This window comes from Camelina sativa, chromosome 4 (assembly GCF_000633955.1).
Source record: "Camelina sativa cultivar DH55 chromosome 4, Cs, whole genome shotgun sequence".
NCBI classification, from domain to species: Eukaryota; Viridiplantae; Streptophyta; class Magnoliopsida; order Brassicales; family Brassicaceae; genus Camelina; species Camelina sativa.
Genome location: NC_025688.1, coordinates 18,604,599 through 18,617,510, shown reverse-complemented (window position 1 = coordinate 18,617,510; position 12,912 = coordinate 18,604,599). Strand labels below are relative to the sequence as shown.

At 38.0% G+C, this 12,912-nt stretch overlaps 1 protein-coding gene across 5 annotated transcripts; it reads left to right on the top strand.

The window, feature by feature from the left end:
• On the top strand, positions 6,237–12,909 carry LOC104781107 (ABC transporter B family member 11-like). 5 transcript variants are annotated; one of them, XM_019244752.1, is made up of 13 exons: positions 6,241–6,343; positions 6,544–6,841; positions 6,924–6,978; positions 7,214–7,315; positions 7,398–7,573; positions 8,542–8,763; positions 8,868–9,106; positions 9,185–9,572; positions 10,034–11,233; positions 11,331–11,597; positions 11,682–11,945; positions 12,044–12,343; positions 12,434–12,909. In XM_019244752.1, the coding sequence occupies exons 2-13, from the start codon at positions 6,584–6,586 to the stop codon at positions 12,782–12,784; spliced, it is 3,822 nt and encodes a 1,273-aa protein (XP_019100297.1). In that variant the 5' UTR covers positions 6,241–6,343; positions 6,544–6,583; the 3' UTR covers positions 12,785–12,909. The 5 variants fall into 5 exon arrangements, with proteins under 5 accessions (XP_019100296.1, XP_019100298.1, XP_019100297.1 ...); XM_019244751.1 differs by having other exon boundaries at positions 6,237–6,841; XM_019244753.1 differs by lacking the exon at positions 7,214–7,315 and having other exon boundaries at positions 6,238–6,841.

Here is a 12,912-nt window from a genome sequence, read left to right as displayed (position 1 = left end):
CCATAGCTAATGTGTATCCTCTAGCTCATCATGGTTTTTGTATATGGCATTTATCCCAAAATGTGAAAGGTTATGCTCGTAACGTCAACAAAGACGTCGTTGCATGGAGATTCATGGAGTGTAGTAGGTTTTACATAGTGGCTGAGTTCAACATTGCTTACGCTCGTTTACGACAAGATATCTTTCTGCTGCCAACTATCTTGAAGAATCTACCCAGAAAGAAAGATGGGCAAGATGTGTTTTTCCAGGAGATAGATACAACCTAGACACAAGCAACTGTGTTGAATCGATGAACAGCGTATTTAAAGATGCAAGTAGGTACTCCTTGATACCCATGCTTCATGCAATACTTAAAAAATTTCTAGAATGGTTTAATGAACATCGGAAAGATGCTGTGTCTGGATCACTCTCAAATAAATTGGTGCCTTTAGTGGAGAATTACTTACATGATTTATGGGAAACTTCTAAGAAACTAAAGGTGACAGAGCTAAATGGTTTCGAACTTGAATACAATGTCATTGACAGTGACGGAAAGCCTTATTTGGTGAAGTTGCGATTGAGAAGTTGCAGTTGCAGGTTTTTCGATATACAAAAGTATCCTTGTGTGCATGCATTGGCGTCTTTCATTACATTCCAAAAATATGGAGGTAAGGATATCGAGTTACATGAGTTGTGTTCTAAGTATTATTGGACGGAGCTGTGGGCAATTGCATATTGCAGGACAATTTATTTAGTACCTGATAAGTCTCGATGGGATGTCCTAGATGAAGTCCAAGATATGCAGATCATTCCTCCGAATCGGAAAATAAAAGGGGGAAGAAAGAAAACAAAAATGTATGCATCTGCTGGGGAAAAACGACCAAAAACTCGACCTAGGATGCAGAATAAAAGGCGCCGGAGACAAGGACTCCAATGGTTGTTATTTGGAGATAATGTTCATGTTTGATTCACCTCTTCATGTATCAATTGTGTTTGGTTTGACTAATCTCTACTTTTTTATGGCATAACACCCTCTTGAAACTTAATTTGAAACTTAATTTGAAGTCTATTAATGTTTTCTTCTTTCAAAATATGTGTATATAAGAGAGTAGAACTAGCACAACTAAGATAAAACTGGTAAAAATAGTAAAATTGGTACTACTGAAAATAATAAAATTGGTACTACCTAAAACCAGTGTTGACAATACATATTGTATAAATGTTCTACATAGGTTTCTACTATAAATGAATAATTTTTCAAAATATACTAATTTTAATTTATTTATGAAAGAATCTCAACAAGTGTTTCCTTACACTTTTAATGTCACTTTGTAAATAATAACCAAGTAAGCATGAAAAAGTTATAGAATTATAAGTTTTAACTTATGAAGTTGCAAAAAGCTTGTAATTGTATGTTAGTTAAGTTTAATCAACTGTAAAACTAAAAAAAGTAATGCTAAGGTTTAGTATAACTAATTAAACTGAGAAACCTCTAAAGTACAACTATGTGCAAGTTTAGTGCAACTGCATTAATCGGTAAAACTGTGTGTGAACACGCAGTGTGAACGCACACATATTTTACACGTGACCAGAATTTCGGTTTTTCTTTCTTCACTACAGCCCCGAAGATTTTTCTCAACTCAATCACTCTCATCCGTTGTCTTCTCTCTCCTCATTCTCATCCATTCATTCATTTTCTTCGAAACTGAAAGTCTTCTCTTCTCTCATCTTGAAAGTCGAATTCTAGATCTATAATTTCTCTCTTTCTAAAACTATGGAACAATTTGAGACTGAACCATACTATGATGATCAGAAGAGGGTGAGGAAGTTAGAAGCGTTGCGACAAGCCATAGCCGATGGTGATTTGGGCATGCCTCGAATATGCCCATGCGGCGAACGAATTGTCAAAGAGATCTCTCCAATAGAAACAGAGAAAAAGAGATGGTTTACTTGCGTTAAGTATAAGGTAAATTAAATTAAATCGAATACAATTGAAAGATCTGAGTATGATGTCTGTTCGTTGATATATTTTGTAGGATGATGGATTGCACAGGCGGAAAATTTGGGCTGATGCAATTGAAGAAGAAGCCCAAAGCTTAAGGAAGGATGTTGATAACCATTGGGAGAGATTGAAGGAATTCGACCCCCATCATACTCAGATCTATAATTTGCAGATGCAACTTAAGGAGAAGAGTGACGAGATTGCCAAACTAAGGGAGGAGGTGGCGTTGCTTTCCACTCGAGTCGATCTCCTGGATAGATTGTGTTTCGGTTGATATTATCTGAGTCGATCTTCTACGTTGGTTTAAAACTTGTTGAATCAGTTTCTGTTTCTTATCTTTTATATGAATTCTCTTTTTCAATTAGTTTCTTATCTTTTGTGTGACTTCTCTTGTTGAATCATGTTCTATATTTTTCTTTGAATTCTCTAGTTTTGTTTAGTTTTACCAAAAATACGAACGACAAATCCAAGAAAATAACGTAGTTTTACTAGTAATACCAATCGCAAATCCTTAAGAAAATAACATAGTATTACATAGTTTTACTAGTAATACTAATCCTAAATCCAAGAAAATAACGAAGTTTTACATAGTTTTACTAGTACTACGATGACAAATCAAAGAAAATAACATAGTTTTACTACTTCGTAGTGATGTGTCTGCATTTTATAGGGTTTTAACTATAGTTTTTAGGATTGTTTTGAGTCTTTTCTTAGGTCCAAGTGTGCTTTTAGAGTCCTTTTTGTCTTTTGTGAGTCTTTACAGGTCCTAGGTGACTTTGGAAGGAATCTGAGCATTTTGGGGATGGAAATATGCATCTGGAGCTTAATTGGTTGAAGTCTGATCGAGCTAGAAGGCAGATGAAGTAAGAGCAGAAATTCATTCCGGATCGACTGATCCTTTCGGGATCGACCAGTCCCCGTCCCCGACGCAATCTTTCCTTTTCTGGTTTAAACCGACTTTTTAGGGATTTATTCTACTATTTAACCACAGGGCTCGACCCCTAGAAAGACAACTTTTACTCTACGCCGTTTTTGAGCACTTGTAAGCTGGGGAGAAGATCTCCAATCCTTTCTAACCCTTTGGAGAAGAATTCTGAACCCTATTATCTCTTTTTGCAATTCAAACATGTTTTCTTCATATTTGATTTGTGATTGTTTCTGTTCGATGTCTGAGTAGTCTCTCTGTTGGGTTTCGGGTTTCAAAAGGGGGTTTTATGATTTATTGATTTAGGTTGTTAGATTTGGGATTGATCTCTTGTGTTCTTCATCTATTGTTGTTCTTATTGCTTAAACTAGATTAGCTACCTAGTTTATGATCTTAGGTTTAATTCATCTAGGCATCAAAAGTGTTGTTGAATTACTTGAAAGAACATAGGTGAGCAAGGTGATCCTCAGCCAACGACAGTTGAAGTTGGGGCACCTTGTGAACAAATCAAACTTGAACTTATTGCTTGCTAGGATTGTTTAGATTCAAACGACGGTTTAGGATTCATTCAATTCCTTGCATAGAAAACTAATGCTGCGACAGTAGGTTAGTTTTATATTTGAGATTTGAGTTCAAGAACGGTTCCTAAAGCTATCCCAATCCATCACCCAATTTCGTGATCATAACCCTTGATTGATTCCCTGCGCCCAATACTTTCTCTTAAATTTACAAACTCTTATTTATTTTCTGTTTTAATTCTGTTACTTGCAAAACAAACTTCCTCTTTGCTTTAGCTATACTCGGTCTATATAATTTCATAGTGTATCGTTTGGTCTCTGTGGATTCGACCCTGAAGTACTACGACGACACCACTAGATCGTGGTTGAGTGTGCTTTGGGTTATTGATTTAACTCTAGATCACGTAGACCTTTTTCTCTTCATCCTTCTTCCTCCTCCTTGCGAGCTACTCGGTTGCTCATCATCTACAGGCGCCTGACATGAAACCAAATATTGTTAACACCTTCTAGTATTACCAAGTATTACTATAGTATTACGAAGTATTACCTTTGATTTCTCTTGCTCTTTCACAAATACTTCCAACGGGTCGATCCTTTTTTCAAGCCCATCAATCTTCGCCGAAATGTTATCGAACTGGGTTTTCATATCCTGCTTCATGGTGCTTAGAAGATCTACCAACTCAATAATATCTTCTCTCGGTTGTTCATTGGCGTCTATTTCGTCATTCGCATCGTTTTGTCCTGAACGAGAAGCCACATCTGTTGTGTACATCTCTTCCAAAAGTACAGGTAGTCCTCTACAAAGGCGCCACATCCAACTGGCAACTACGACATCATGGGTATCGTCTTCCTCATCTCCTTCCATGATTAATTTGAGAAGAGGATTTTCTTCATCAATATGAGGGATCACACTAGCAATTGCCTGTGTAAACGAGATACTTTAGATACATTACAAACCAATTTATTCAAATAATTAATAATTTCAGTTGTTAGGATAACTAACCGTTGTTGTACCAAGTGTATCACCTATATCCTTTAGAGGAAAACTTTTCTGACCGATAGTCTTAATTTCCTCCTGCACATCCTAGAACAACTTTCATCCGCCTCAGGAATTTGGTCAATGTAAGTGTTCCCCAAAATTGGAACTGTCTCAAATAGTAAAAACTACACAACACAAAAAAAAACTAAAATCAGTTTCACTTATAAGAAATATCAACAATGAAAAGACTTCAAATTTTAAACTAACTAACCTCCAATGGAATACAGAAACCTACAACAGGCCATAACGCATCCTCTTTATGCACGGCCCCTTTATAATGCCTCATTGTATGAGAAATCTACTCTAGCATATTATCGAATGATAATCTCCCCCAAGGAAAAGACACACAAAAATCTAGATCATTCACTGCTCTTACAACAAAATCATCGATACCCGCAGCATCTTTCCCTGAGTTTGTTTCCTCCTCCGATTCCTGCAACAATATCAGTTTTACATGAGTTCTACCAGTTATACACCAACTAGTTGTAACAGTTCTACTAGTTCTACACCACCTAGTTGTACCAGTTCTACTAGTTCTACACCCAATAGTTGCACCAGTTCTACTAGATCGATTTCAAATTCCAATTCAATTCCGAATGACACAGACTAGTTGTACTTACACTTGCATCGTTGTGCTCCTCGTGCTCCCTCTCACTTTCGCTTGTACTCCTTCTCGAGTTACCTGCCGAGTTCGAACTTCCCTCCTTATATTCTTCTTCTTCTTCTCCTTCATCGTTTTTTTCTTCCCCTTCTTCTCCTTCATTGTTTTCTTCTTCCCCCTCATCGTCTTTTTCTTCCCCTTCTTCACCTTCTTCTCCTTCATCGTTTTCTTCTTCCCCTTCATCGTTTCCTTCTTCCCCTCCATTGTTTCCTTCTTCTTCTCCATCGCTTGATTCCACAGAAGTAGATCTCTCGTTATCTCCTCCTTCTTCATCATCTTCTTCTCGATTACTTGATTCCGGAGTACCGGATTTTGCTTTCTCTCCTTCGTTCGTATTTTCTCCTTCGACCACCGGATTGGGTTCCTCCGAAACTCGAGTTTCACTTTCTTCCGCCACCGTACTCAAAGGCCTCTCTCCTCCTACTGTCGCCAGACTCAAACCCGACACACTTACTTCCAGCGAATCGGATTTTGCTTTCTAACCACCATCTCCTTGTGAGATCTTCTTTTCTTTCAAACAATCACTCCTCCTCACACGACCCCCCCCCCCCTGCTTTCACCCTCTTCTTACTCGATTNTTTGGTTGATTGAAAGAAAACGAGAAAACCCTAGTTCTACAGTTTCCCCCAAATCGATTCGAGTTTCCCGAAAAAAGAGAAGAGTGACGAGAGAGAGCGGTTTTAAACATAAATTTTTCAGTTTTTTTTTTAAAGATATCGATTCAGTTTTTTGGGTCTTAGATCCGATTTCGTTTGGTTGGGTGGATACTACCCAGATATTTTTTTGTAAATATTTTAGTTTTCTTTAGACAATAATGTAAAATACCACTTTCTCGATTTAAAAAAAAAAAAAAAGAAATGCCAAAAAAGAGAGAAACTTTTGAGATTGTCGTAAATTTTTTAAGGACTCCATGAAAACTCGATTTAAAAGGCAGTTCATGTCTTTGTCCAGTGATTAGTTCCGCAATTTTTTTTTTCTTTTTTTGAAAAATGCCCAAAAATATTAGTTGTGTTGAATGGTGAAACTTTTGCATTATTAATAAAGTCTTGTCCCGCTTTTTTGTGTACCATTCACGGCCTTTATATCCACTCAAAACGCACTCTCCCTATTAAAGAAAACCCACTCCATTCACAGCCACTCTCCTTGCTTCTCAAGCAATTTTCGCAAAACCCAAAACACAATCAAAATATTTTGTGTAGTTTCTCACCACATCTTTCAGGTCCGTTCTCTTTTAACTTCTTTCTCTTTTTGATCTTTGATTTTGCGAGTTGAGCCAAAAGCATGGAGAGTGCGTTCTATTTCGTCTGTTTGTAGGGTTTAAGATAAGAAAAAAAAAAGTTAAAGAAGAAGAAAAAGGTGGTAACTTTGTAGTTCTATTTAATTATATATACCCGTTGATCTCGATCTGGGTGTCATCAGATATCTCAAAAACTATATTAGTTTGTGTCGGCGCCGGAAAATGGACTCTGTTTCACGTGAATCTTCAACTTCGAAAAGCCCTAAAGAAGGAGAAAACGATGAAAAGACCAAGACAGTTCCTTTCTACAAGCTATTTGCGTTTGCAGATTCGTTTGATGTCTTCTTGATGATCTGTGGCTCACTCGGAGCTATTGGGAATGGTGTTTCAATACCTCTCATTACATTGTTGTTTGGTGATCTCATTGATTCCTTTGGACAGAATCAGAATAACAAAGACATTGTCGATGTTGTCTCAAAGGTATACCTAATTAATGGTAATGTTTAAATTTAATTTTCTAGAATTGTTACTTCACATTTTATGATTATGTTTCATTTTATAGGTTTGCCTTAAATTCGTCTACCTTGCACTTGGAACACTAGGAGCTGCGTTTCTTCGTAAGCCATAACCATCTTGCAATTATTCATAAGATTAAAGAATTAGGAAGAAAAGTTTTGTGTTTTTGGCTTTTCCATATTGCATTATTATTATTTTTTTTGAATTTAATTTTAAATTATATTCAAATAAAAAATAAACCTTTTACAAAGCTTGTGTTGCACCGTTTTTTTTTAATATATAAAAAATAAAACTCTTAGACAACTATGTTAAACATACTTCAATAAAATCTTGCAGCAAACCACCATTGGATGCTTGTACTTCCTTCATCCCCAATTGTACTAAGCATGTTTCTGATGTTTTTATCAATGAGTTTGATTAACCTCTCCTCCGTTGCAGGTTGCTCTCCATGACGCCATATTGCATTATTTTACATAATGATTAGTGTGAATTATAGGTGATGTTTTGTTTGTTTTCGTAGAGGTGGCTTGTTGGATGATCACGGGAGAGAGACAAGCTGCGAGGATAAGAAGTACGTATCTGAAAACAATCTTGAGACAAGACATTGGATTTTTCGATGTCGACACAAACACAGGAGAGGTAGTTGGTAGAATGTCGGGAGATACTGTTCTTATACAAGATGCTATGGGTGAAAAGGTAATATATATATATATATATATATATATACTACTACTAAAAGAAACTTGGATTTCAGGCTTATATAATACTTCCTCCGTTTCAATATATTTGATGTTTTGAGGTTTATTTGGTGTTTTAAAATATAGTATACTTCTTATCCCTATATAAAATTAATACTATTTTATTTTTACAAAAAACGTTTTATCTTTAAAGTTTATTGCTTTTAGTTTCCAAGATTTCAACTTACGATAAAGTCGATCGAGTTTAATTGTTCAGATTTATTACTTCTTTTAGTCCCAAAAAAAATTCTTCTCAACACCCACTATAAAATCGGGATATAGTTGTGTTAGTTCTAGATATCAAAATAAATTTAAACACTCAAATGGATCAAAAAGAAAAGTTAGAAGGAAAAAAAATCAAAGAAGAAGAAGATGTTCAACCGACTCGCCCAATAAGTGCAAGCAACCCTCGAGACTTTGATTTAAACAAGAAGATCTATCTCTACGAAGGAAAGATTGATCCCAACAAAGAAGTAGAAGACGCTATGTTGGTTATGTTAAAGATTTATGTGCCAATTTTGAAACTTAAATAAGCATAACAGATTCACAAAAAATTTACATTGGCTCCAATGTAAAAATTTTGAATTTTAAGTTTAAAAATAATTATGTAAAAAGTTGGCTCTATTTTTTTCAAGTAATTCAGATTCACCAAATTTTTACTTTGGCTCCATTGTGTAACAACTAACAACGTTTAGTATTTCTTTTTCTTAATTGTTTTTTTTTCTTTTGCCTTTTTGGGCAAAATGATTAATTACTTTTTGCCCACTTTAATTACTTTAACTGTTTTAGTTAAGTGTTTTAATTAAACAAGTATTTTTCTTAATCTGTGTGCTAAACTCAAAACATCCGGTATATTGAAACGGAGGAAGTAATAATAACTGGATTTCACTTTAAAAGTGTGTTACTAACATTGTATATTTCTTGCAGGTTGGGAGGTTTATTCAGCTGTTATCTACTTCGGTGGGCGGATTTGTTTTAGCTTTCATTAAAGGATGGTTACTAACATTGATTATGTCAACTTCAGTTCCTCTTAATGTAATGGCTGGTGCAGCCATAGCACTTATAGTCACTCGAACTTCTTCTCGGGGACAAGCCGCTTATGCAAAAGCATCAACTGTTGTTGAACAAACAATCGGGTCCATCCGAACGGTATATATAACTCAAATTTTCTAAGATACAAAACTAACTTTAACCAAGATTTGTTACTTAAACTTTTTTTGTTTTTGTTCTTTTTTTGTGTTGATTTATTAAAGGTTGCTTCTTTTACGGGAGAGAAGCAAGCTACTAACAGTTACAAGAAGTTGATAACATCGGCGTATAAGTCAAGCATTCAACAAGATTTCTCAACTGGTTTAGGATATGGAGTAATGTCCTTTGTGTTTTTCAGCAGCTATGCTTTGGCTATTTGGTTTGGTGGGAAGATGATACTCGAAAAAGGGTATACTGGTGGCGCTGTGATTAACGTCATCCTCATTGTGGTTGTGGGTTCGAGGTAAGCTGTCTCGACAGTCACATTAGATCATGTCTTTTTCACTTCCTAACAGTCATGTTCTGTTTTTGTCTTGTTTAGGTCGCTTGGGCAAACATCTCCATGTGTAACCGCATTTACCGCGGGTCAAGCTGCAGCATATAAGATGTTTGAGACGATCAAAAGAAAGCCTTTGATAGATGCTTACGACGTAAATGGAAAGGTTCTTGAAGATATAAGAGGAGACATTGAACTTAAGGATGTGCATTTTAGTTACCCGGCGAGGCCTGACGAGGATATATTCGTTGGATTCTCTCTGTTTATCCCTAGCGGTGCAACAGCAGCATTAGTAGGAGAAAGTGGAAGTGGCAAATCCACGGTGATTAGTTTGATTGAGAGGTTCTATGATCCGAGAGCCGGCCAAGTACTCATCGATGGAGTTAATCTCAAAGAGTTTCAGTTGAAATGGATCAGAAGCAAAATCGGATTGGTCAGCCAAGNGTCACATTAGATCATGTCTTTTTCACTTCCTAACAGTCATGTTCTGTTTTTGTCTTGTTTAGGTCGCTTGGGCAAACATCTCCATGTGTAACCGCATTTACCGCGGGTCAAGCTGCAGCATATAAGATGTTTGAGACGATCAAAAGAAAGCCTTTGATAGATGCTTACGACGTAAATGGAAAGGTTCTTGAAGATATAAGAGGAGACATTGAACTTAAGGATGTGCATTTTAGTTACCCGGCGAGGCCTGACGAGGATATATTCGTTGGATTCTCTCTGTTTATCCCTAGCGGTGCAACAGCAGCATTAGTAGGAGAAAGTGGAAGTGGCAAATCCACGGTGATTAGTTTGATTGAGAGGTTCTATGATCCGAGAGCCGGCCAAGTACTCATCGATGGAGTTAATCTCAAAGAGTTTCAGTTGAAATGGATCAGAAGCAAAATCGGATTGGTCAGCCAAGAACCGGTTCTGTTTTCGTCGAGCATCATGGAGAATATCGTCTACGGGAAAGAAAACGCGACGGTTCAAGAGATTAAAGCAGCAACGGAGCTAGCAAATGCGGCAACGTTTATAGATAAGTTACCTCAGGGGTTGAATACAATGGTAGGAGAGCACGGGACGCAGCTCTCCGGAGGACAGAAACAGAGGATAGCGATTGCGAGAGCTATTCTTAAAAATCCACGGATTTTGCTTCTTGATGAAGCAACAAGCGCGCTCGATGTAGAATCCGAAAGAGTCGTTCAAGAGGCTTTAGATAGAGTGATGGTTAACAGGACTACTGTAATTGTCGCACATAGGTTAAGCACAGTTAGAAATGCTGATATGATTGCCGTAATTCACCGCGGCAAAATAGTGGAAAAAGGTTCGCATTCTGACTTGTTAAAAGATTCTGACGGAGCTTATTCGCAGCTCATCCGGTTACAAGAGATAAACAACGGTCAAGATGCTAAACCATCAGACATATGTTCGGTTATTAGCCTGGGTGAAACCTTGTCGGTTGGAAATAACCTTGGTAGCAGTAGCCAACAAGTAAGCCAAGAGAAAACTGAAACAGTGGGTAAAGAACCACTACCAAAAGTATCACTCACTCGAATCGCAGCTCTGAACAAACCTGAGATCCCGGTTCTACTTCTAGGAACCATAGCAGCGGCCATTAATGGCACGGTTTTCCCACTTTTCGGGATTCTGCTTTCAAGAGTGATCGAAGCATTCTTCAAACCAGCTGAAGAGTTAAAGAAAGATTCAAGATTCTGGGCGATAATATTTGTAGCTCTTGGAGTAACTTCGTTGATCGTCCCACCGACTCAAATGTATCTGTTTGCAGTAGCTGGAGGGAAACTGATTCGGAGAATTCGATCAATGTGTTTTGAGAGAGCGGTTCACATGGAAGTTGGCTGGTTCGACGAGCCACATAACTCGAGTGGTACAATGGGGGCCAGGCTATCAGCTGATGCTGCTTTGATTAGGGCTCTAGTTGGAGATACATTGTCTCTAGCGGTTCAAAACGCTGTTTCTGCTGCGGCTGGATTGATTATTGCATTCACCGCGAGTTGGGAATTGGCACTTATAATCTTAGTTATGCTTCCTCTTATTGCTATAAATGGTTTCGTTCAAGTCAAGTTCATGAAAGGATTCAGCGCCGACGCAAAGGTCTTTTTTTTTTGTTTATTTCGGTTTTGTAAAAGTCCTAGGTTTTGTTTTCTTGTGGATCAAGAAAACTTACTCTGGTTTTGAATAAACTTTGCAGTCGAAGTACGAGAAGGCCAGTCAGGTAGCGAATGATGCGGTGGGGAGTATAAGAACAGTTGCGTCCTTCTGCGCGGAGGAGAAAGTGATGCAGATGTATAAGAAGCAATGCGAAGGTCCAATCAAAGACGGAATAAAACAAGGTTTCATCAGCGGGTTAGGGACTGGATTTTCCTTCTTCATTCTGTTTTGTGTCTACGCGACAAGCTTCTACGCGGGGGCTAGATTGGTTGAAGACGGCAAGACTAGTTTCAATGATGTTTTCCAGGTAACAACGTATATATATTCCTAATCATTGCTTAAATATGTGTGTGATCTAGCTAGTAATGAAGATTAATGGATCTTGATCTAGGTGTTCTTTGGGTTATCTATGGCGGCGGTTGGGATCTCTCAGTCGAGCTCTTTCGCTCCAGATTCTAGCAAAGCCAAGGCTGCAGCTGCCTCGATCTTTGCAATCATCGATAGGAAATCAAGGATAGACTCGAGCGATGAGTCAGGGACAGTGTTGGAGAATGTTAAGGGAGATATCGAGCTTCTTCACTTAAGCTTCACTTATCCGGCAAGACCAGACATTCAAATCTTTAGCGATCTTTGCTTAACCATTCGTGCAGGAAAGGTAAAAAGAGAAAAACCCCTAACTATATATCTCTTAATCAGGAATTTATAAGTTTCTGATCAACTTCTGTCTCTTTTTGTGTTTTTTTTTTCTTTCAGACGGTTGCTTTGGTAGGAGAAAGCGGGTCGGGGAAATCCACGGTGATCTCACTGTTGCAAAGATTTTACGATCCGGATTCGGGTCACATAACCCTAGACGGAGTTGAGCTCAAGAAGCTGCAATTGAAATGGTTGAGACAACAAATGGGACTTGTGGGACAAGAACCTGTCTTGTTCAACGACACGATTAGAGCCAACATTGCTTATGGCAAAGGAAGCGAAGACGCTGCAACCGAGTCTGAGATCATAGCCGCTGCAGAACTCGCCAATGCACACAAATTCATCTCTAGCATACAACAGGTAAGGGTGGAAAAAATCAGAATATATTTATACAAGAACTCTGCTTTTTACGAAATTTTTACTTACAACCCAAGCAATACAATTTTTAAGGGTTATGACACAGTGGTGGGAGAGAGAGGGATTCAGTTATCAGGCGGACAAAAGCAGCGCGTGGCTATAGCACGCGCCATCGTGAAAGAGCCGAAAATATTGCTTTTGGACGAAGCAACGAGCGCTCTTGATACGGAATCGGAGCGAGTGGTTCAAGATGCGCTTGACCAAGTGATGGTGAACCGAACCACGGTCGTGGTGGCTCACCGGTTATCGACAATTAAAAACGCTGACGTCATTGCCGTCGTTAAGAACGGTGTGATCGCTGAGAAAGGTACTCACGAGACGTTGATCAACATCGACGGTGGGGTTTATGCTTCGCTAGTGCAGCTTCACATGAACGCTGCCTAATTGAGAGCTATAAAACTTCAGAGTTTTATGTGCTTATTTGTTATTTGTTTTGTTATTTTTGTTTGTATGCAAGTTTATGAAGTTATTACTAGTATATTATAATCTATAATTCGATTGTTTCCCTTCTT

Bases quoted from the DNA above. Each gene is read 5' to 3' on its own strand.
- LOC104781107 (XM_019244751.1), top strand. From the start codon at position 6,584: ATGGACTCTGTTTCACGTGAATCTTCAACTTCGAAAAGCCCTAAAGAA. The intron at 7,316-7,397 runs GTTGCTCTCCAT...TTGTTTTCGTAG, and splicing joins TAACCTCTCCTCCGTTGCAG to AGGTGGCTTGTTGGATGATC. The intron at 12,344-12,433 runs GTAAGGGTGGAA...ACAATTTTTAAG, and splicing joins TCATCTCTAGCATACAACAG to GGTTATGACACAGTGGTGGG.